The 23,709-nt window shown below is 38.9% G+C and overlaps 3 protein-coding genes across 7 annotated transcripts in view; 2 read left to right on the top strand and 1 right to left on the bottom strand.

Annotated features, from left to right (window-relative positions):
- The first annotated feature begins 11 nt into the window (after positions 1-11).
- kif15 (kinesin family member 15) lies at positions 12-12,080 on the top strand. Of its 5 annotated transcripts, none has more exons than XM_085256240.1 (35): positions 12-87; positions 1,945-1,975; positions 2,571-2,757; positions 2,893-2,969; positions 3,083-3,120; positions 3,211-3,308; positions 3,399-3,578; positions 3,739-3,948; positions 4,043-4,168; positions 4,440-4,562; positions 4,673-4,820; positions 4,935-5,026; positions 5,112-5,321; positions 5,557-5,734; positions 5,834-5,975; positions 6,172-6,313; positions 6,423-6,590; positions 6,688-6,816; positions 6,898-7,003; positions 7,124-7,289; positions 7,814-7,964; positions 8,086-8,171; positions 8,276-8,354; positions 8,457-8,543; positions 8,626-8,730; positions 8,839-8,961; positions 9,073-9,219; positions 9,318-9,413; positions 9,829-9,993; positions 10,219-10,322; positions 10,414-10,480; positions 10,571-10,608; positions 10,732-10,864; positions 11,363-11,494; positions 11,600-12,080. In XM_085256240.1, the coding sequence occupies exons 3-35, from the start codon at positions 2,743-2,745 to the stop codon at positions 11,675-11,677; spliced, it is 3,939 nt and encodes a 1,312-aa protein (XP_085112366.1). In that variant the 5' UTR covers positions 12-87; positions 1,945-1,975; positions 2,571-2,742; the 3' UTR covers positions 11,678-12,080. The 5 variants fall into 5 exon arrangements, with proteins under 5 accessions (XP_085112366.1, XP_085112364.1, XP_085112365.1 ...); XM_085256238.1 differs by lacking the exon at positions 12-87 and adding an exon at positions 1,251-1,735 and having other exon boundaries at positions 2,574-2,757; XM_085256239.1 differs by lacking the exon at positions 12-87 and adding an exon at positions 1,251-1,735 and having other exon boundaries at positions 6,688-6,777.
- Positions 12,081-13,451: 1,371 nt separating this feature from the next.
- Positions 13,452-23,709, top strand: part of tdrd9 (tudor domain containing 9) — a 41,818-nt gene continuing 31,560 nt past the window's right edge. The window contains exons 1-4 of the mRNA XM_085256242.1: positions 13,452-13,712; positions 22,475-22,557; positions 22,687-22,757; positions 23,263-23,484. Coding sequence (XP_085112368.1) covers positions 13,582-13,712; positions 22,475-22,557; positions 22,687-22,757; positions 23,263-23,484 — 507 coding nt within the window. The 5' untranslated portion in view covers positions 13,452-13,581. The remainder of the gene's footprint in view (positions 13,713-22,474; positions 22,558-22,686; positions 22,758-23,262; positions 23,485-23,709) is intronic.
- On the bottom strand, positions 15,210-21,714 carry rd3l (RD3 like). The gene is made up of 3 exons (XM_085256249.1): positions 21,256-21,714; positions 19,842-20,183; positions 15,210-17,824 (listed from the first exon to the last, which is right to left on the bottom strand). Exons 2-3 carry the CDS (start codon positions 20,153-20,155, stop codon positions 17,461-17,463), a joined length of 678 nt encoding a protein of 225 aa, XP_085112375.1. The 5' UTR covers positions 20,156-20,183; positions 21,256-21,714; the 3' UTR covers positions 15,210-17,460.

Below are 23,709 nucleotides of genomic sequence, written 5' to 3'. Positions count from 1 at the left end.
TAAGCAGCCAATCCGTGAAAGAACGGATGTGATGTATTTTGGTGACTGCGCACTCGAGTCAGCTTTAAAGATGACAGGAGTGGCAAGGTAATGTGCTCTAAAATAAAATGTTACACACTCCTTAAACCAAAACTACTACACAGCGTGATAAAAACAACAACATATATTTAAAGAAAAAAAATACGATAAGGTTTTGTGTTACAGTTCTGGATTTTGAATTACTTTACTACATTAGAAAGGGATTAGTTTATTTTTGTTTTTATTTTCTGTCATTAGACTCTTAGATACGTGCATCCCGTAGGTGAAGTAGGTTTTCTGTCTGTTACTTATCTATCAATAATCTACTTCATCAAACGACACAGCTACTTGAGCGTCTGCATCATTAGTCTAACGTGATCCAAATGACATTGTTTATGTCCAATCATTTCTTTCATCATTTATCTTTTTTGGTTGTTTTTGTTTTATTCTGATTTTTTAAATTATCATTCTAATTTCTGCCTTCAGGCTGTTAGTATTATGCTTGAAAATTTCTTAATCGGGTGTCTTTAGTCTTCTTTAGTTTTGAACTCTTTACCTACATAAGCATTGTGCATTTTGATTTGTGTATTTAAACTTGTATTATTAGCCTATTGTCACCCGGAACTTTTAAGAGGTAGTTTATTGACATTACCTACAGTATTGTTGAAAAGTCTTGACCTCCTCCCCCTCTTTTAATATATAGGTGCAGTGATTTATTGAAACATGTAAAAACATACAAAGAACTGCAGTATATGAGGTTAAAAAAAGACATTCAAAGATCTTCTTTGGATCTTGGCTCTTTCTTTTGACAAAGTCCCCAACACCCCCGACTGAAATGCAGCCTCAAACCATGACAAATCCTCTACTGTGTTTTACAGATGTCTGAAGACAAACACTGTTGGACCTTTTTCATACCTCTCTATACTGACAGTTTTAACCAGACATTTCACATTTGGATCCATCAGTCCATAAGACTTGCTGCTACTGATTTTCAGTCAGTGTCAGTGGAAATATGGTTGTCAAAAATCTATTTCTGACAAGGCTTCGGTGAACAGTTGATGAATCAACTGAAGGGCCAGATGTGTCTCGCAGGTCCTATGTCAGGTCTTTATTAGATTTGTCCTATTTCTTAAGGACATAACTTTCAGATACTGTTCATTTGCTGTGGACAGTTTTTCAGTCTTGTCACTTCTTCTGTTCTCCACTTATCCAGTTGTCTCAGATTATCAGGGGCACACTTCACACCATACCAAGATATGCTTTTCGGCTAATAATTCTTTTGGTATCTCCTTACTGATGCAAAAAATAAAAGGTTATGCCTATGAAACTGTTACAATTGACATTTTGTTTTCTTGAAAGACTGATAGTAACAAAGTCCCTACATATTACAGGGTTAAGAAAGAGATTTCGGGATGTCGTTCCTGGGATCTGCTGGAAATACTCACTCACCTAAACAAAACAAGACAAAATCCCTAGAACAAAACAAACAATTAACAGTTTTCACTTGAACAGCAGGTGGCGGTATGTCCCGTTCAATAGTCTGTTCATAAAACTAAGGAAGAAGAAGAAGAAGAAGTAGGAGCAAACTTGCCCGCCAATTTCGAAGGATGTAAACAGTGCTGTCTTTCTGCCTCTGTTAATCGAAATGTTGTGAAAAATATATTTTACCAGGAAACTGAGAATATTCGGCTGTCAACAATGAATTCCAGTGGGAAAGGTAGAGCAGCACAAATGCATGTTTTTGTTGTTCAGCTAACAGGAGTAAAATTAGCTTAAACGCTGCTATGAAACTCGATGCCAGGCATCGAGTATGTATGGAAGCTCTAAGCATGATACTTGAACGCTGTATTATTAATGAAGCTTTAGCTCTAAAAACGACTTGCAAAGCTAAATCAACATCTAACATGGTCATGATTTTGTTAACAGGCTCTGCTGATTCAGCTCACCTTGCTGCCAGGTAATCATACTTTGTCACGCCGTCTGTTTTTTTTAGTTTAAAACGCTAACGCTACAAACCTAAAAGGATAACGGTAAAATGAAACCAGAGCTGCTTCATACTAATACGACCCTAACTCTGTTGCTACCAAGAAGGATCAAAAGAAAACTGTTTCCCTCCTTATGATTAGGAGTTAAGTGACTAAATGTAATGACCAAAGTGAGATAGTTGGTCACATCGTTAGGATTGATCTCTAAAAGGGCTGTAATTTGTATGGATTAGCAAACATGCAGGCTCACAAACTATGTTGGTGTAATCTGTTTGTGAAAATAAATTTCTCAGCTGTATGCAGCACATTTATGGAGCAGGAAAAGTAAAATAAAAATGAGCCAATGTAATGAAATAATGCACGCAATAATGCATAGTGTTGTTGCTGGTACGGTGTGTGGCTAATGAGGCCACTTTAACTGTTATTTTGATGCTTTTGGAAAGACAATAGTTATAGTTAAAACAACCATGCAGTAAATTAGCAGCTGCTCTTTTTAACAGTGTTTAACTCTTGCTATTTTCACCTTAAATATCTTGCTCTTTGTCGTGTTATTATCTGGGCTTAAAGCAGTGAGAGCGACTCTATTAAAGTCTTTGTCAGAGTACGACCTCTGACCCGGGACACTGGGCTGACCACAGATGGCGATCAGAACCTGTGTCTCTCTGTCACGTCACCAAACACCATCCGTTTGCTCTCAAAACCAGAACCACGAACCTTCACCTATGATCATGTTGCTGATATGGACACCACACAGGTTTGAGGCACATTATTGATTATTCGGTTATAAAAATGCCACTGTGTCACTGTTAATATTAATTGTCTAAATTTTATTTTACTGATCTGAGATGTAGCTTTTATGGCTAAAAAAGTAATTGTAACATTTCTACAGGATGCTGTATTTTCCAGTGTGGCCAAGAATATTGTAGAGTCGTGCATGAATGGATATAACGGTACAATATTTGCCTAGTAAGTGATCTTCCCATTCTTTACTTCATAAAATCAATTTATGGCACAGCCAGTCTTCAGTGTGCTTAATGTGAATTACCCATTTGGTTCCTTATTGGTCTCCTCTTTTGCAGTGGACAAACAGGCTCTGGAAAAACCTTCACCATGCTTGGTGCGGCTTCTGTAATATCACTTACATTTTAGAATAAATATGATCGAACAATCATATAACCTAAAATAATTTTTCTCTCTTTTGCTTCAGGGCCATCCGAGCTGGATAATTTCACAGATGATCTAAGGGGGGTCATTCCTCGAAGTTTTGAGTACCTGTTTTTTCTCATCAACAGGGAAGTGGAAAGGGTGAGCACTAACATTTTATTATCTTGAAAGACATATTGTTCAAATTTGTTCTTTAAATGAATTTTTCACTTGTTCTCCCCTCCCCAACAGTCTTCTCAGTCCAAGAGTTTCCTCTGCAAATGTTCATTTATTGAGATATACAATGAACAAATTTATGACCTTCTGGACACGGCCTCAGCCAGCCTTTTTCTCAGGGAGAACATCAAGAAAGGTGTCTTTGTTGAGGGAGTCGTGGAGAAGTTTGTGAACTCAGCGGCTGAAGCGTACCAGGTATAAAGTCCCAGTTTGTTGTGGCTGATGGTTCTTATGTTTACTGTCTAACCAATTAGAATGTATGAAACCTGTATGTTCTTGTATGTGAATTTATCCAGTTTCATAAAAACAAAACAAGCTGTGGGACTGTATAAAATGTGTGTTTTAAACCATTTAGGTGCTCTCTATGGGCTGGCGCAATCGACGTGTGGCCTCTACCTCGATGAATCGCGAGTCTTCGAGATCCCACGCAGTGTTCACTATGACTTTGGAGTCCAAGGAGTCCATCAATGAAGTGGTGAACATCCGAATGTCTCAGCTGAACCTGGTTGATCTGGCAGGGTCTGAGAGGCAGAAAGACACACACACAGAGGGCTCGAGATTGAAGGTGAAGGCTTTGTGTCTTAATGCCCTCACACTATTGGACCTACATTGTTTTATGGTCTCTAAAAGTTGCTGTCTGCTCTGCTTCTGTTGCTCAGGAGGCCAGCAGTATCAATCGCTCCCTCATGTGCCTTGGCCAGGTGATCATGGCGCTGGTGGACGTGTCTAATGGAAAGAATCGCCACATCTGCTACAGGGATTCAAAGCTCACCTTTCTGCTCAGGGTATGTGTAGATGCAAATTCAGGAGGATGTAGCATGGAAATAATAATTGCAGACATGCGCCACAGTCAGGCATTATCGTTGCAGTGCTTGATTTTTAAGGTTTTCTCTCTTTATTTTAGGTCTTAACTTGCAAATGTGATTTCCTAGGTTGTAGAGTATGGATTGCAGTGAATATATGAGATTCATAAAATTTCACAGTGTAACTTCTGGGGAATTATATGTGAAATAATGTTCAGATATATTAACAATTCTATTGTCACTGTAATTTCAGGACTCTCTTGGAGGGAATGCCAAGACTTACATCATAGCCAACGTCCACCCTGGTTCAAAGTGTTTTGGAGAAACATTGTCCACCCTGCAGTTTGCCCAGAGAGCAAAGTTGATCAAAAATAAGGTATAAGTCATAAGAGCCAAATACTTAGTTAAAACTTAGAATTAACAAGTGTGTCTTGATTTCTCACTACAGTTTTTTCCTATCTCTGTATAATTATTGTGCCTTGCCAGGCTGTCATCAATGAAGATACACAGGGAAATGTGAAGCAGCTGCAGGCTGAAGTGAAGAAGCTGAAGGAGCAGCTTGCTCAGGCGCTCACATCTCAGGGAGTGGACTATGGGAGAGACATAGCACCAGGAGGACCTGAACTTCACATGGGTAACAATGAATCAAACATATGTTAATGTTCAGCCCGTTAACAACCTGTTTAAACCGTTTTAGAGTTCAGCATAGACTAAGTTACTTTTTTTTTTTTTATTCTAACCAATCCAGGCTCATCCATCGAGACTCATCATGATGTCTCATATAAAGCAAAGTTTATGTCTGCTATTCGTCTGTGGAAGAAACAAGATGAGGAAAAAAAGGCAAGATGAAGCTTTTATTTGTTTATTTTGCCACGTATTTTAAAAACCTATAGTGAAACTTATAGTTACGTTTGATTGTTCTCAGGCGCTACTCACCAAGGTGGCCCAACTAGAGGAGGCCTGGGCGCAAAAAGACAAGTTTATCCATTCCAGCCGAATGATTGTCAGGTTTCGAGAAGACCACATCTCTCGCCTGGAGAAAAAACTGAAGGCAGGGGAAAACTTGCTGTCAGACAAGGACTCTCAGGCTCTGATTGATCAGCTGAAAGAAGAGATTAAGATCTTGAAGGATCAGGTACAAATGTCAGCCCACTGCTTAAATTAAAGGCTTTGAAACTATATCTGCATATTGTATAGATGCAAGCTGTAGGAGAAACTAAAATCAAAATACACTCCAGTGGCATATATATTTTTCTTCATATAACAACATGGCAAAAGCAAGGTTACATGTGCCATAATTAATTTCTCACTTTCTTCACCACCACACTCTTTATTTTTATTTTTTTTAAAACACTTCTGCCTTGAACAAGGTTGAACATCACCCAAAGATGACTCGCTACGCTGCAGAGAATTACAGCCTCAGAGAGGAGAACCGTCAGCTACGTTCGCTTGAATCAGTGGTGAAAGCTCAAGAAGTTGCAGCCCAAGTTGCTGTGGAGATTGAAGAGGCCTTTCAGAAAGCTGTGGAGTCAGAGAGACCCACAGAAAGTAAGATTGCCATCCAAAAATTGGAGAATTATGTTTGGAAAAATAAAACTGTGAATTATAATATACTGTTGTTTTTAATTATCACTTGTTGCTCCACAGCTTCAGAAGTCTCTTCAGCCTCTGTGGCTACAGATACCACCTCGGCAGCGACAATTGAGAAACTCAATGCCAAGCTCCTTCAGAGACAGTCAGACCTGACAGGGGCCCTTCAGGCTTTTGAAGAGTACAAAGATGTCACCAAGTAAGAGTTAAAGAGGTTCTTTAATATAAATCTGATGTTAACATCCCTTCTACCTCTTGTAGAAGAGGTATCATATATGAAAACACAGCTCAGCTTTGATTTCTGTGTCAAAAATGTATTTAAAAGAATTTTTAATATGTATTATTTAAATCACAAATAAACTTCACGAAGATTAAAGTGGTGCTTTGTGTTTCAGGAAGCAGATGGCTCAGCTCGAGTCTGAGAAACGATACCTTGAGAAGTCCAACAAACATTTGGAGAAGATTCTGGAAGCTACAAATGCTTATAACAAACAGGAGGTTTCTGAACTGAACCGAATTCATGTTGAAACTCTAAAGGTTAGTCGTTGCAAAAATGACTAACTATAAGGTAACATTAGGTCCAATCTCTATTTAGGATTATGAAAAAATGAATTGGGCTTCAATAATGAAATATCTATTGTACCAGATTCTCAGCACGCCCACCAGAGGATACAACTTGCGGTCCCGCCTCGTGCCGCTCTCCAGCCCGGAGCACCTGAATGGGATGGACGGTAATGAAAACGGCATTTGGTCGGAGCAGCCTCCATCAGACATGACTGAGATGGCCCTGACGGAGGAACTGCGTCAAGTGCAGGTAAAGCAGTGTGGATTTTTGTCTGCATATACTATGCAAATAAAATGACCGCATAAAGTCCACTTATTGTGTTAAACTTTTTCTGATTTGTCATCAGGATCAAGCTAGCCGCATCCAGGCGCAGTTGAATGAAGAGGAGCTGAAGAACAGCAAGATGCTGCAAGAAATCTCCAAACTTGAGGAACAGGTGGCTGTGATAACTCAGGAATCTGACTGCAAGGACGAGGTAGAAATGTTTAATTTGCATGAGAAATTGGAAAATGTCCTTTTTTAAATTGATTTCCTGATTATTTACACTGTTGTACAGCAACTTTCTACTGAAAGAAATAACTGGAATAAAGATCAACTCTGTCTGCAAGAAACTATTAACAACCTGCAACAGAGCCTTCAGTCTGAACAGCAAGCTGCAGAAGGTTAGTCTGTGATGTTTCTGCTGATTGCATGAACTTGTGCTCATCTTAAGAAATGTAAGAACTTTTGACTTTAGCCAGCGATGGGAAAAGTTTGCCACGGTCCTTTTGCACTTCTTTCAGTTCTGAGGAGCGAGATCCGTGACCTGCGCTTGGTGCTGCAGTCGTCCGATAAGGAGCTGGCCTCTGTGAAGAACAAGCTAATAGACAGTCAGAGCGAGCAGCAGAGAGAGATGAGTCAGCTCTCCAACAGTCTGATCAGCACACAGCTCCAACTTGACAAAGTCCAGTAAGCATGAGTCAAATACTGGGGTGGACAACATTTTTTCTTTTTCTTAGAGAGCCATGCTATGTAGAACCACATGTAGAACAACTGAATTGAAGTTGATGAAAATGATGCTGAATTATGGAAAGTCTGTTGAAAACAAATCTGTGTTGATGTTGTTTCAAAAGCTTTCAATTCAGTTTAGGATTGTGTTAATACTGATAAATGTGCTTTCTCCATAAATTTATTATAATGGCGCTGTGTGTTACACAACTGTGTGACATTTAGCTTTATGGGAACATAAAGACTATCAAATCAACTCGCGTTAAATATAGAGTTGAAGGAAAATATGTGTGGCCATCACCAGAGAGCTGTAACGGTTCATTACAGAAAACAGTTTGCCCAGTTCCCTCTGTTTGAATCCAGTTAAATAGCAGTAAAGCAGCCAATAAAGTAGAGGGGGCTGGATTCAAGTGGTTCTTATTTTTTGCAGTGCTGTGGCCTCATTAGTATGTTGATGTGTTCACGTGACAACATCTTCATTCCAGGCTGGAGTGGGAGCAGCTTCTGGAGCAGCATCGGACACTTCAGGATTCGTTTGACCAGCTTCAAGCTGAGGCCAAGTTTGAGGCTGATCAGTCAAGACAGCAGCTGGATGACAGGCAGAAGGAGATCGACAAACTGAAAGCCGAGATCATGGTGAGTGAACTCGCAGGGTTTACGACAGCTTTGTCTGAAAATGTTGCCATGATGTTTACTTTCTATCCTTGATTTTTATTTATTTATTTATTTATTTATTTATTTATTTATTTTACTGTAGAAATTGAATAATTCTCTGCAAACTGAGCAGGAGCACACAAACACCTTAGTCTCCCAGTTAAAGGAAAACAAAGAAAGTACATCAAAGTAAGTTCTGCACAGTTAAAACTTTTAATCTTTTTTTTTTTTTTTTTTTGTCTCCTAAAATGTTAAATTACTACATTAACATGGGTCGCTTTCGTATCCTTCAGGGAACTTCTTGAAACAGTGGAGCAGAATGCACAACTCAAAAAACAAGTCTCAGACTTGATAACACAAAATCAACAACAGGTCAGTCTTAAGAACAAGGTGTATCTCTGCAAATAAAAAAACTGTCATATAAGTATTTGCAGCCTAGTCGTTAAACCTGCTTGTTTCATTTTTGTTTCAAAGGTGTCCACTCTTACTGATCTTGAACAAAATCTTACCTCTGCCAAGGAAAGCATAAAAATCTTGGAACAGAAGACTGAACAGGACAAAGTAAGCCTCGTATCTTTAATTCCTCAAATATGGCTTCTGTATTTCTACTGCCCTTCTAAAAACTGCTTGTAATGTTTTACAGGATGTTGTTTTAGACCTTATTAACCAAACCAGAGACCTCCGCAGTGAGCTGAGCCACAAGGACCAGACCATTGTTCATCTTAATGAAGATATCAGAGACATCACTGTAATCTTACTCCTACGTTATCCTTATACTGTTTGCTGTAGTTACCCTTTACGTTACACAACCATTTTATAGTGCATTTTTATACAGTTAATCTCATTGCTCTTCCAGGCCAAATGCAACGCTGCATGCTGTGAAAGGGACAACATCAAGGAGCAAAAGTGTAAGATGCAGGAAGAAATCTGTGACCTGAAAGAAACTTTAGACAGGAGGGTGGCATCCAACAAAATAGAGGTAATGAAATGACTGTAAATGAATTTGTGGTGTTTTGTAGATTCATCACAAGTAATTAAGAGCAAAGAATAGAGTTGAATGATACAAATTGTATATATTGTGTGTCTTCAGGTTGAGGTTTTGCAGGAGGAGATTGTTTATGCCACTGAGGAGGTTGAAAGGCTTACTAAAGTCTTAGATGAGCAAAACAGCCTCCTGCAGGCATCTCAAGAGCAAACCGCCAAGAAGGATGTCATTATACAGAATCTGCAGCAGAAGGTAAAGTTTTTTTATTTTATTTTGTTTTATTTATTCAATTAAGTCAATCAAATAACGCATCAATGTTACCAATTTCCCTAATTTCTACCTTTTACCAGCTGCAACGACAGCAAGAAGCTGTCGAGAAAACTATCAGGAATGGAGCTTTCCAGCCACCCGTTGAACCGACAGTAACGCCTAAATCGTTTCCTCGGGTAAAACCTGCTTATGTTTTTAACATCTACCTGGTCACTGGTGCCCAAATTTAGCTTAACATCCAACCGTGGCTTACCCAAATTGAGAAGCTGCAAGTCATGGCTCAGTGGTCTCATGGTTAACATGTTCACCTTGCATATGAAAGATCTCTAATGCGACACCAGAAGAAGACACAAAAACCAAACGTCAGGGTGTCACAAGCTGAAGTTAAGTAGAGGCTTGTGTCAGAAAGTGTAAAATCTTTGCCTATCAACCATGTGTGCTTGTTTAACCAAACCCTAGCCTTAACATACCTGGTGAACGTGAAGAAGTTAAATATCCCTTCATAAATGTATGTTTTTAAATTTGCACTTAAGAACATAGCATATACAAACTTTCTTGTTTATTTCTTTTTTCCCTCTTTTTAAATTTAAGACACCCTGTACCCCTGGAAGTTTCAACAGGGACCTGAGCCAGGTGCTGGAAATCCAGGAGCGGGAGCTGGAGAATAGACGCTCTTCCATGATGACCATGGAAATTCTTTTATCAGAGCTGAATGCTGAGAGAGCTGCCAAAAATGAGGAAATCGAACGGCTTAAGGTATATTTGTGGAAAAATTAATGAATCTATAATCTTTCATAATTAGACTGATTTATATCAAGTAGCTTTGTTTTTATAGATTCGAATAAGTTCTTTATGAAGTTCTTATTGAAGTTGCTGTATTTAAATATTTTTTTATTTGCATTTTTCATGAAATGCTTGTCATGAATGCATCCTATTTGAATATATACACAACATTCATATACTGTATTGCCTTTCTCCCAGACGCAGCTCAGTGAGAAAGAGATGGTTCGAATGGAGATCCAGGCTTTGCTTGATAAGTTTTACACTAAGCAGAACCAGATGACCCAAAATGGAAATAATAACGGGTTGAGTATCTTGAAGATTATGCAATCCTCAGGCCACCTATAATGAAAAAGTATAAATAAAATAAATAATTCTGCCTTGCATGTGTTTCAGTGAAGAGTTGAATGAAGCCTTCAAGCACTCCATTCTTAAAGAGCTAGATGAGGAGAGAACAGAGAAGGTCTGCATCTGTTCTTCTGCTTTAAAATTCTATCATTAATGAAGTTACCGATAATTATTCATGTCCTGTTTCTCTTGTATTTATTAACAGAGCAAAATGATGCAGAAGCTTTCAGAAACTCAAAAAAAGTAAGCATCTGCATGGATTGGTGTCATCAGATTGATCTGTTTGCTCTTGCATAATGCTTCAAACCTTTTTTTAAGCTTCAGATTTTACAGCCTGCTCTGTTTTCTTCTTCTCTCTGCGATTAGATTGCAGGCGCAGGAGTCTATGTTGGTTCAGTCTCAGACCTGCATTCAAGAGCTCACCACTGAGCTGAGAAACCGCTGTCTAGAGCTGAGAGAGACGAACCAGAGGATAGTGGAGGAAGAGAAATTAATCCAGGTAAAAATCATGTGCCATACAAAGATTGTGCTATGCATAGCCGTCTCATTTTACATCTGGAACACTGGGTCCAGATTTACAAAGACAATATAGTATTTTTAAGACTAATACTGTTGCCAACAGAGTTGTTGTTTTGTTTTTCTAACATTTGTTATGTGTAGTTATTTATGAGTCCTTAAAGTGCAGTTTTAAAATAATCTTATTTTATTGTCACTATGAATTGGGGATTACTCCTTTATGTTCTGCCTGACTCAGCTCTGATCAGCTGGTTGATTCTGGATCTTCCCTGTGTTATTAACAGGGAAGTTCAGGGTGTTTCTCCCCTCTCTTCTTTACCCTTATACATTTTCATTTATTGGCTCTTATAAATGTTGATACGGATATCGGTAAAGAGCCAGTATTATATATATTGCTATGGGTCGGGGTCTAGCATATTGCACATTTGTGAACCTACAGGTGGCTTTTGTGACTTCTGCAACTTTTTGTGCTTTCTTACAGGAGATTGAGGTTCTCCGTAAACAGAACATTAAGCTGTCTGAGGAGAATGGAAAACTTGTGGGACACAAGAATCACAAACAGAGGATTGAGTATCTCGTTAAGCTTAAGAAGGACAACACAAAACTTCAGGAGGTAACTATGTTCTCCTCTAAGATTAAAGAAGGCTTTTCTATGACCAGGTGAATACTGATAACTCATGACATCAATCAAATTTGTGCAATTCTTTGTGTTTTCAAGGAAAACGAAAAGCTCCGAACGGAGATTAGCTTAATGCGAGAGAACACTGGATGTCCACCGCTGGAGTTAAACCTCTGATGCTTGTTTGAACAGTCAAATCTTTTTTTTCTTTTTTCTTTTTTTTTTAATATAAGTTTGTTTTTTCTGCCATAATGTTATTCTACTTCTGTTTTTTGGACTTTGACACTGTGCTGTGACTAAACCTCTGTTAGTGCAGGCCCACGTTTTCTTGGTCCTGTTAGGTTAGATTGATATCACGTTGTTCTCTGGTTATGGAGTCTGTGTTCACATTTTGTCGGTGTATATGCTTGGTGCTGTGTTGTATGACTGAAGATTTGAATTCTGTACATGGCATTGTTAGTTGCCGTTTTACCATTGTAGTGATGTATATCCAATGAATTTCTTTTTCTTTTCTTTTTTTTTTTAGCACAATGAACTTTAAAAAAAAAAATACTGCAATTAAATTTTTTCTCTTTTCTAAGTTTGAATGTCAGTATTTCGGAGCCTGATCCAAATGTTTTATTTTATCTGAACAACAGCAGGAATCCCCAAAATCATCCTTGTTAAACCTACAAATGTCATGGCTGTTGGGTCTGTGTTTCCACAAGCCCCGCTAATTCTAGAGACTTATTCATCATGAAGAAAACAAGACAGTCGATCGATCAATCACTTGCGCAAGGGAGGCCTGTGTCCACCACGAAAATGACCTCACATCTGACCTCCCTTGCTGCCTTTTATTGAGAGACAGTTCACACAAAAAAAACATCAGAACAAAGCCACACCCACATGGTTCTAAGGTGTGTGTGTGTGTGTGTTCCATATAAAGGGGAGGAAGTTTACCAACATCAAACAGACCCTCACAAGGATGTGCCTGTGATAAAAACACTACTGCCCCCCCCCCCCACTCAGAACCTCGAGAATCTGGGGAGGGGAGGACAGAAAGAATTCCTTTCACAGAGTTAAAACAATGTACAAATGGTAAACATAAAAATGACAAACATTTAACAATTCACTCTAACAATGGCCCAATTGAATATAAAGAATTTCTGCACCTCCCCAAAGCTTCAATCAGAAATCTGATTAACACAAATGAAGATGAAGTATCTTCTCTTTGGCTTCACAGATTCATTTTTATCCTCTTTTAATTTTCTATTTACTTTATTTGCAGTTTCTCATTTCCTACCTGATAGTTACTGCTCCTTTCTACCTGTTTACTCACTAATGACAGAAAATATGGGACAGAATACCTGGTAACTTAAGTCATTTGGATTTGTTCTATGAGTTCTGATTACTTCACTAAATTCATGCCCCAGTGGGACATCCAAGCCCACACCTTAGAAATCACTATGCTAAATATTAAGTTAACACAAATGCTTACATCTGTTTAAGAAATTTGTTTGGCATTTTACATGAGACAGTGCACAAACATAAATCTGATTTTAAGCTGTCAAGTATGTCTTTAGATATAAAACATCCAAGCGAATTAGCTTTCAGTGGTTTAAAAAATAGATAGTGGAGATCACCTAAACAGGTAAGTCATAATTGATAGTAATTTCTCTGATTTTGTTCTTTAATATAGAAATATTTTATTTGGTTGCTATCATTATTGTGACAAATCGTATACAATAATTATCTTCTTGCCTAGTTCCACATACCAAAGGTATTACAGTTAACTAAAATGTTTTCATTTGTTAGTCATGTAAAAACAAACCAAGAGCAGAAAAATTAACAATAATACTATGACTAGTACAGTATTAACTATAACAATTTTGGTTACCCTGTTTGTGGTGTATCTTCTGTGGGTGCTGATAACTTGTTTATAAGGTTCATTTAAAAAACAGACAGAGAGACAGGTAGACTTGCCATTTTTATTCCAACCGCCAGTGGGAGACCTTAGAGCTGCGCCTGCCTCACGTGTTTTCGTCTTCGTGTTACCCGCTATCACAGCGAAGTGGAAAAAAAAATACAATTACTGGCGCAAAATGAAGAAAATATTTACCGCTGAACAAATATCGGACTGGTTCACTTCAGGGAACAGGTTTGCGAACATTAAACTCACAGAAGAAGTGGCTGAGAGGAAGTCAGACGATGAACCATCGTCGAAAGAGAGCAGGTATGATGGTTTAGTTAGCGTAAACGTGGTTGACCTTAAGCTAAGTAGCATGCTAGCATGGTCTAGCTTTGCATTCAGGTGTTAGACACTTAAATATTTTAGAAAAATTAATGGCGTATGGTTTTGTTGTTGTTGCTAGATTTAGCTGCTCAAAGTGATACCGTTAAATTGTTTTTAACTTATCAAGTGTTTTAAGTCGTTGGCGGACATATACATCATGTCTCAGCTTGGCAGCAAGTATTGGAAAGTGAAGTTCAAATAGAAGAAATCACATTGTAGGCATGCTTAAATGTCACCGTAATGGGTAAATGCGTAACGACCAAAATTAACACAAATTATTCCGGAGCTGTAGAAAACAAACGGGGGGATATTTTAATGGTTTCATCCATACAGCTGCACGTTTTTGTATGGTTTTCCTAAAACCTCGAATCTGAATGTATTTTAACCTTTGTTTTTACACTGCCAGTGGTCTTTTTTTTAAGTATTCAAATTGAGATAAGGGTAAAAACTCCGGTGTCATCCAAGCAAATGCACACTGTTTTAAGAAATGTAACAAATATTTGCTCTACCATAGTGATGGGTCAGTCGCGAACGAAATGGCTCTTAGAGCCGGGTCTTTGACGTGAACGACGCGAGCCGGCTCCTTATCGCGAGCCGTGGGGTTTTATTTTCTTTCTCTCACCCTCTCTCTCACACTTTTTTCGGCTTCACTCAGCATGCGAGCCTTGTGCTTTATGCTTGGAAGAGGGGCGGTAGTTGCACTCAGTAGCACAGGAACAGAGGGAGAAAGAGAGCCAGGGACAACAACATCACATTAGAAAGGTATAGTAATCATCCACAACTATTTTCAGTTGCAGATGATAAAGGATTCAGAAAGTTTATACATACAGGCCCATATGACAGAGAATGTGCATCTTATTTTTGTTTTCATATTATAATTTATATTTAATTGTGTTGTGATTTGCAGTGTTTTGTGTTGTTTCACTTTAAATTGGTTTAAAAGGAAAAAGCTGAAAATTTAAATAGTTAAAAGTTGAACTGTAACTAGTAGGCTTTTGTATTATATGATTTATTTATTACATTTTATGTGGCGTGAATAAATAAAAGTATATTTACGGTGGCAAACTTCACAATCACGTACGAACCCTGAAGCATGTACAAACTCCAAAACACGTAAAAACTCCAAAACACGTAAAAACTCAGAAGCACATAAAAACTGAAAACACGTACAAAAGACAACAGAAGTGCTCCAGGATGCTGGGCGCAGTGTTGAACTTTTGTTACCTAGTGGCTACACAAGCCAGCAAGTACCAACGACCGGATTTGGTGTGTGGTAGTAACAGGTAAATGAACTTTTTTAAAATTTTATTTGACTCTATATGAATGCTTGTGTATAAATACACAAACAATACACATATGCTTTCATGCTTTCAATTGTGTAATTTAAGTGATCTAGGTAGCTCTGTTTTGGAAGTTCAGAGCTACCTAGATCACTTATGCTAGAAATGAGTTTTGGAGTTTGTATGTGCTTTTTGGAGTTTGTACGTGTTTTGTCTCTAGGGGCCACCGCATATATTTATATATAAACATATATGAATAAAACCACTTTTTTTTTTTACATTAGTAATTCCTTTTGTGCATAATTTTATATTATTGTTAATAATAAATTAATTAAAGCAACAAAACAACCTGAAGAGCCGGTTCGGAGCCGAAAGAGCCGGCTCTTTTTAGTGAGCCGAACCGAAAGAGCCGGTTCTCTAAAAAGAGCCGGAAATCCCATCACTACTCTACCAAAGCTACCAGATTCCTCTTAAAATCTTACACTAGATCCCCTAATACAGGGGTGGGGGAACTCCAGGCCTCAAGGGCCGGTGTCCTGCAGGTCTTAGATGTGTCCTTGATCCAACATAGCTGATTTAAATGGCCAACTTGCCTCCTCAACTGAATTTGGAAGACCATGCAGGCACAGAGAATACCAGCATGGACAGTAAAAATGAGGCAGAACAGGTAGCCCCAAACGGAAGGACCAGTCAAAACTAATTGAGGATCTTATTCCTAAACAAGGGGCTAACTCTCTAGCATGGAGATAGTTTGGTTATGAAAAGTCTGACATGGACCAGAAATCTGTACTCTGCAAATAATACCACAAACAGGTCCCCACCACAGACGTAAGCATGACAAACCTCTTCTACCACCTATGCAAGAATCACGTGAGAGAGTTTACAGATGAGAAGCAAAAAAGAGCCCTCAGGTTCTCAAAATAAACCTTAGACTTAAATGTTAGAACAGACTTTTCCCCGCAGCACGCCATATAATAAACTCGTACAAAGAAAATTGGCGGCCGTTACAACTTGTGTCTAAAAATATATATAGTTATATTGAATTGGTCAAAACACTTGACTCCAGGTACACGATGAGTTGCCCGAGATGTCTTTTAAGTTCTCGAGAAGCCTGGTAATGAACTAGTTTTGATTCAGGTGTATTGACCCAGGGTGATATCTCAAACCTGCCGGACACCGGCCCTTGAGGCCTGGAGTTCCCCACCACTGACCTAATATTATAAGGGTGGATGCTGTTGATGTGTGTCTGATAAACAGTCCCAAAGATGGACTGCATAAGTCCCCACATTTTCTTACCATGTTGTTTGATGCAGGTCATCTAAAACAGACAAGTGAAAAATATAATTTTGTCTTTGCATGTTTTTCTTTATTTTAAGGTTTTCATTACCTGTGAATTATCAAAAATTAATGGTTAGATTATCAGTGTTGATCCGACTGAGGCCTTCACTAATGCAAACTGAATTATAGTAAATCTTATTTTAATGTTTGTTTTTTTTTATTTATAAAGGACGTTCTTTAGTCAAGGCAACAACTTAATAATATTTTTTGTCCAATAGTATATTGATAAGCTAAATGGAAATCATACTATTTATTACCATTTACACGTTGATCTGTTTTTCAAGTTGGTTGATTGAGTTTAATGACCATCAAATAGTGCATTGCTACACTTCTTCCTGAAGGGTGTCTTAACTGTAGCACAGAACAATAGCTGCTGTTTGTCAAGGGATTTAGGACTCCGAAAGGAAGTTAAACACTGATACACAAGAACAAAAACAAGTCCTACACAAATCAAGATGAGTTCTGCCTAATCTATATAAAATGTTTAGCTCAATGTTTTTTTATTTTTCAGTCTGAAACATTTACATTAAAGAGTGCTCACTCAGATTTCCAGGGTTTTTCCTGCATATAAAATGTTTGCCACCCCAAGAGGTTTTGGCCAGCAATAACAGGAAAGTTGACTGACTTGTGTTAGATAAGGTAACGTGGAGTGTTTACATCTTTGCATTAACTATATGTGAGCCAGTCATGTTTTTACACATGTATTCACTCCAAAAGCTGGACATTTTGAGCTCTTAATGAGCTACCACAAATTGACCAACTCAGTCAGTTTGTCACTTAGCCAAAAGCCAAAAGGCATCTAGTGCTTTTACTATTAAAATCACTCCAGGTTCTTGACATCTCTGAAATGCATCTCCAGCTGTTCAATTGAAGGTTTAGAATAAGGAGTAACTAAACAACTCAGGCTGTGAAGTAGGGATAAGAATTAGTTATTGCCATTAAACATTTGAGTACATATAACACCTAGCCTAGTGCTATTTTGGTAAAGCTAGTGAAATGTCTATATCTAAGACGCATATTGCGATTTGGTCTCCATGCTGTTGGTTGCAGATGGTTAAAGAGTTGTCCTTTCACAGTGTGGTGCTGTAAGCACCTTTGGACCTGAGAGGTACTGGATAATAATATGGAAGGTCCCAGTCCCTGTGTGCTGTGAATGAACCAGAGTGGCGCATGACCCGATCCACGTATCCAGAGACCGTTGGGATCTCTTCCCTTGGATGGTCGCCACAGTTGGGGACAGTGGGTGTGACAAACCCCTGCTTCATTTTGTACCGGCTGGTCCAAGCCTCCATGGGTTGGAACTGCACCGGCTGCACTGAGAGGTCATCCTCTTCATCATATCCCCTTTGGCTCAGGAAGTCCTTTAGTATTTGCTTAAACACAGATGCCAGCTCCCAGGGTCGTATGTTGTTAGTGGCAAGCACCTCACGAAACCTGTGGAAACATACAACATTATAGTTAATTAAACAGTTCTTGGAGAGGTTTTTCTCATTTCCTCATCATTTATTCCTTCTTGTTTCCTTTGCGCTCTGTCCTCTCGTCTCTGACTTGAAAATCAGTCACACTAAGCCACGTTGAAATATGTCTCTGTTCCTAAAAACACAGTATCACTGTAGTTTATGAAATAGTCACACACTCCTATCTGGTTATTATTCTTTCTGCTGAAGGGGTTGGTGGTAAAGTTTGACCTCTTACATTAGAGACAGTGGACATGAAATCTACTCAAGTTTTGAAAAGCTTTGACAGAGATGTTATTTCTATATTATGACTTTTGTCTTCATAGCAGCAGCCGTGTAGTGATTGTGCCCTCACCCAGAGGTTTAGATTTCACATTTTATTGCCTTAACATTAGCATGGAGCCAGAATTTACCTCCATGCTTACTAACCTTAGCTAACTAAGGTTAACAAGGGTTCATAAACTGTACAGATTCAGTGAAAATACATACATATTGACTAATTAGTGCTTATTAACAAATTAAGTGCCAGATTTACTAAACAGGTCAAAATAGCAGGTGTAAATGGCTCTCAGAGTTGCGGGTTTGCTTGTGATGTAAATATTCACTTCCCTATATTTTGTGCCTTGAGAAAGGAACTCTCAGAAATGCATATGCAATAGAGTCAGTCGGAAAAAATCAGAGTCACTCTATCAGAGTCACTCTAACAAGCAATCTTGTCACTGCGCCATCTTTGTAAATACTCATAAAACTTTAGCACTCACTGCTGGGAGGGTCTGTACATTAACAAAGGCACAAGGTAATAACAGCACAAAGATGTTGAAGAGGATCAGTTTAATAACCTTCAGTAGTGGATGAGCCCTAACAGATTCCAGCTCTAGTTGCCCAACCTGTCAATTATTGAGACCACACTCCTAACTTGGTTATCCAGTTGGTTATAAACAAATTCAGCCCACTCAGAGGACTTATAAAGGGGAAACTAGCTGTAGATGCTTTATAATGTTGCTAAGTTAAATTTAAATGGGAGCCTTTAGGGCACAGGTGTCGAACTCCAGGCTTCGAGGGCCGGTGTCCTGCAGGTTTTAGATGTGTCCTTGATCCAACACAGCTGATTTAAATGGCTAAATGACCTCCTCAGCATGTCTTGAAGTTCTTCAGAAGCCTGGTAATGAACTAATCATTTGATTCAGGTGTGTTGACCCAGGGTGAGATCTAAAACCTGCAGGACACCGGCCCTCGAGGCCTGGAGTGCGACACCCCTGCTTTAGGGAATGACTTCCTTTTTGAGCCATACTCAAGTGGCAACTACTAGAACTGACACTGTCCTTTGTTGGCAGTACAAGGCTACAGCATGTAGATGATGGTCTACAAATGTACAACCATGTCAGTCCCATAAGATGCAAGCAGAGGAGTTGAGTATCTACAAACTAAGAAATAATATTTCCATCAGCATGGTGTCAGCCTGCTAATGTGAAGTTTCTGTGCTTCACCTAAAATGTTGGACCTGTGTGCTTTTATCTGTTTTCTCTCACAGTTTCAAAAAATGACATATCTGGGACAACAGCGAAGATTTTTGTAAATGATAAAAGCATAATAACACATCTTATTAAATATGTTTTTCTTGGCTAAGATGTTATGTAAGCACACAGTAGTGAACTGGTAGAGAGTTTTATGGGGAATATGTAAGTAGGTCACAGTGCTCATTGCTCAACCATGTCTAACAGCTATTTTTCCATACTGGCTAACAGACGAGTGGCAACCCCGGCAGCCTGGCTTCACTCACCCTTACAGGGCGTCCTTCACCTTCACATGTTAACACCCTGTATCGCCTGTGTCTGTGACAATAACACATAATGGCTTCCTTGGCAGCTCGCCCTAGCTCCCTTTCCCTTTGGCTGCTTTGGCTGCTGTCAGGCCCTGTTGATGCAGTAGCAGCTAGTATCTGTTGACAGCTTACTAATGTGAGGACAGAAGAAGGCATGGGTACTACTAAACACCTGGAGAGGACGGTGGCTGCTTGGATAGATGGGATCTGGGCACACAAGAACTCCAGCTGTTGTAGTTCTGATGAGGGGATGAGGGTCCGCAACCTGGGGTACTTTTGAAACCAGTGGAGACCCAGAGCGCTGTGAGCCATCCTATGCTCACGCTCCAGTTCTCTCGCCAGCCGCTCGCGCTCTTCCACATGCCACAGGAGCTCTGTGATCAGCATGCGGCTGGGTAACCCCCCTGAGATTTTCAGAGATGGTGTTTCATCCTGAGCCTGCACTCTTGTCTCATGCGACCATTTCATCCAGCTGAACAGAGGCATGGCATTCACAGCACGCTGTCTTTAAAAGCTGAAGACATTAGAATAATTAGTTATCTTTAGCATCAAGACAGGATTTTCACAACACAACAGAATCATAATAATCATCTGAATTACTGGAATAGACGTTGCTTAAAACAAATTTCTATAACGGTTGCACCTGCAAATGACAGGACGGCATAACAGCAAGTGAGGAACTGCTTAAGTCAGGCAGATGAGGAAAAAACACTGAGGTAAGCCAGGGAAATTAAAACTCTTCTCTGAAAACCTTTAGAAAAAAATAATGGGTTTTTTCCCTCTTTATTAAAAATGTTTGTGGGTACCAAAGAGGTTTTGGTCTTCCCTTAAAGGAAAATGTAATACACTGTGATTACATTTAAAAAACAAAAAAAAAAACCCCAAAACTTTCTGGGGATTTAACATGCTGTAATATAAAATAATTCTTTTGCTATTTAAATCCCCCCCCCCCCCCCCCCCAAAAAAAAAACAAACAAAAAAACCAGGATCCATTTCTTTTAAGATAACAGACTTTCCTTAACTGTGACCCAAGTTATCACCTCCCAAAATGTGTATTTCAAGTCAAAATTAACCGCTAACCAGAGGAATTTTTCTTGAAAATGGAAATGCTAATTTGCTAATTGTCAAAAATCTTGCAGTTGTACTGAAATGGGTTTGACTATTCAGGTTGAATGAAAATTATTTGATTAGAATGTTTTATTAATTTTATGTGGTAAATCTAGTTTATAACTGAAATCTAGTCTGTGACTCTTTGTGACGTTTTAATAATTCAGAATTTAAGCTTGACATTGAAAAATGATCATCCCATAGCTATTCTGTCCTTTGATCCCTGCCTGATGGCTACTTTGATTTCAAGGCTGATGTCCCAGGTGTGCGTATTTGGCCCTTTTATTCAAGCTGATAGATCAGCTGAGTTTCCACCTGGGATTCAGATGGATTAAACTGCCTGTGGGGTCAGAGGTCAGCCATACAGAAAACCTTAAGGGTTTTCGCTTAGTAAGCTGCAAATCAGATTTTAAAAATTTAAAAAAAATTGTTATCACAATAATATCTGGATGAATAAGAAAAGAAAGAAATGTACTTACTGGTGAAACAGCACTGCTGACTCTTGTCTGAGCTTTTTAGAAATTGGGCAAAGAAGAGCTTTTCACAGAGTAGAGCCTCCAGCGTCTTGTCTCCATGGATCTGCCTGTGCAAACTTTACTCCTCTCACTGTTGACTACGTCCGGCAGCAATCCTTCCCTTGCTTTGTTGTTGCAAATGTTTTTGTCTTGTAGTTTTTTGTCCTGTCCTCTCACTGCGCCTGTCATGCAGACTTTTTCCAGGAGAGTTAGTCACACGCACACGGATAACTGACTAAGAGCTGTCACTTCTCTTCTCCTTTCACCCCACTCTCCTCTGTGCAGTGTGCAGCTTTTGTTGTAGGGTCAGCTGCTTTGTAGCTTGCACGAAACGTGTGCATTGGAGAGAAAGAGAGAGGACGAGGGTGCGTGTGTGCGCACAAGTCGTGGGTGTGCATTTGAGCTCCTAGTACTGTCAGGGTTTTTGTCTGCTGTTGTGATAAAATCCTCTCCTCGCTAAGAGTGCAGGAGGCACACATGCATAAACACACACACAACCGGGAATGCTCCTCAGGCTGCAGCGCTGTGGGCCTGGTCAAGCTGACAGAGGGAAATTAGAGAGGATGCAAAAACTTAGTTAGAAATTGCATTAAGAAGTGAAATATGCAGAGGAAAAAATGTGAAACTTTCTTCTAGAAAATGTATGTTTAAAAACAAAAAATATTTCAAAAGGTTTATGAATCTGTGAGTTTAACTGTGACTAACTGATGTTGACTTATGTTTGGTTATACAGCCCCCTTTTTTTCTTTTATTGCCATACTTAAGCTTTTTTCTTTAAAAAAAAAATTGGGTTTTGTACATGGATTACCACGTATAAAGAAGGGGAGCATTTTCCTGTTCATTTTGTTTTTTATCTTTGTTGATGTTGAGAAAAATGCTACAACATCTAGCATTATATTCAACCTCACAGTTCCTGTAATGATCTGAAATTAATTCTTACACTCAAAGGAAACTGATTTTCATATAATATTGATAATTTTGATAAATCCTGGCTTCCAACTTGTCTTGTTTTTACCAGTACATATATTTGTCTTTGCGTTGTGAGGAAATTGCGGTATAAAGGTCGAAACTGAAAGCTTAAACGTTAAAGTCTTTTAGTCCAAAACAGCTAATCGTATCTTGTACAGTTTTGGTGTTACTACATTAGATTTGTTTGTAATTCTCAGATTTGGTTTTCTTACAGTCCAGCAAAGATTCTTGAGCATGGCAGCCCAAAACCTGTGATCTCTGATGGAGAGAGGCTGCAAAAACCAGAACCTGCAGTGCGTAAGTACTAATTTTGTCATAGCCTTTCTGAGCCTAGGTTGTGTATTTTGGGATATACAGAAAGCTTAATTCTTAATCAGTTTAAAACTTTATTTTTCCTTTTACTCCTGCAACTTTTCTTTTCACTAGGTTATGCTAATCCTCCTCCACTCACAAGCTATGAGTATCCAGACTTGCCCATAGCCAAAAACAGACAGGAGGTAAGAGATTGACTTAGCTTGATGGTCCTGTAGTGCACTTTCATTATCCCGAGGTTCTGTTCGTCATTTTTACTGAAAATTTTTTTATGTCCCCAGGACACTTGAGCACTTAAGATTTTGCTGTTTGCTCAAGATGAACATTACAACAAAGTTATTTGATGCTGATGGACAACAGCTAACTTCAAATTCCCTAGTCTATTATTATTTGTTGACTAATACAGAGTAGTGTGTGTGTGTGTGTTTTAGGAGATAATGCTGTCATTTAAGCTGGACTTTCTTAATGCAGATTATAAAGTCTAAAATTTAGGCCATAAATCAGCTTACCACATCCATCTGCCCAACAATTTCATAACTTTTTCTCCAAATTTCATTTGTTTTTTCGATGATATGGGTTAGTAGCTAAATGTCCTTCCTTTTTTTTTTTTTTATCAAATGCCTTTCTTTTTAACTGTGCACGTGTCCTTTTGTGTTTTTTATGTGTGTGTCTGTTTGCGGTTGTTTCCAGCTGATTTCCCTCATAGAAAGCAACTCTGTAGTGATCATTCAAGGAGCCACAGGCAGTGGCAAGACCACCCAGCTGCCACAGTACATTCTGGACTATTACAATGAGAAAAATGCCTCATGCAACATTGTAGTCACCCAACCACGTAAAATTGGAGCCACCAGTATTGCTCGATGGGTTGCCAAACAGCGGAAGTGTACCCTGGGTAGTCTGGTGGGATATCAGGTTGGTGCAGTATTAGGATAGAATGTGATTTTCTTAAACTGCATACACTGCTCTTCGATCATGTAGCAGTAGTAGAAAACCAAGATACAATGACCCATATTGATTCAAACTTTAGACAAAGAGCATTCATTATTATCTTTCTCACAACTTCAGAGTGTTTGCATGCATGTGTTAACAAGCTCTTGTATGCTTTGTTGCTAGGATGTCTGACTGTGTTGTGCAGAG

This window comes from Mchenga conophoros, linkage group LG19 (genome assembly GCF_057382185.1).
Source record: "Mchenga conophoros isolate Kocher_MC1m ecotype Shallow Benthic linkage group LG19, M_conophoros_male_GT1.1, whole genome shotgun sequence".
NCBI lineage: Eukaryota > Metazoa > Chordata > Actinopteri > Cichliformes > Cichlidae > Mchenga > Mchenga conophoros.
This window is presented reverse-complemented; position numbering and strand designations above follow the sequence as displayed.

Bases quoted from the DNA above. Each gene is read 5' to 3' on its own strand.
- rd3l (XM_085256249.1), bottom strand. From the start codon at position 20,155: ATGCCTCTGTTCAGCTGGATGAAATGGTCGCATGAGACAAGAGTGCAG. The intron at 17,825-19,841 runs GTGTTTAGTAGT...ATGTTTCCACAG, and splicing joins GCAGCCACCGTCCTCTCCAG to GTTTCGTGAGGTGCTTGCCA.
- kif15 (XM_085256237.1), top strand. The intron at 5,322-5,556 runs GTACAAATGTCA...GCCTTGAACAAG, and splicing joins TTAAGATCTTGAAGGATCAG to GTTGAACATCACCCAAAGAT. The intron at 6,314-6,422 runs GTTAGTCGTTGC...CTATTGTACCAG, and splicing joins TTCATGTTGAAACTCTAAAG to ATTCTCAGCACGCCCACCAG.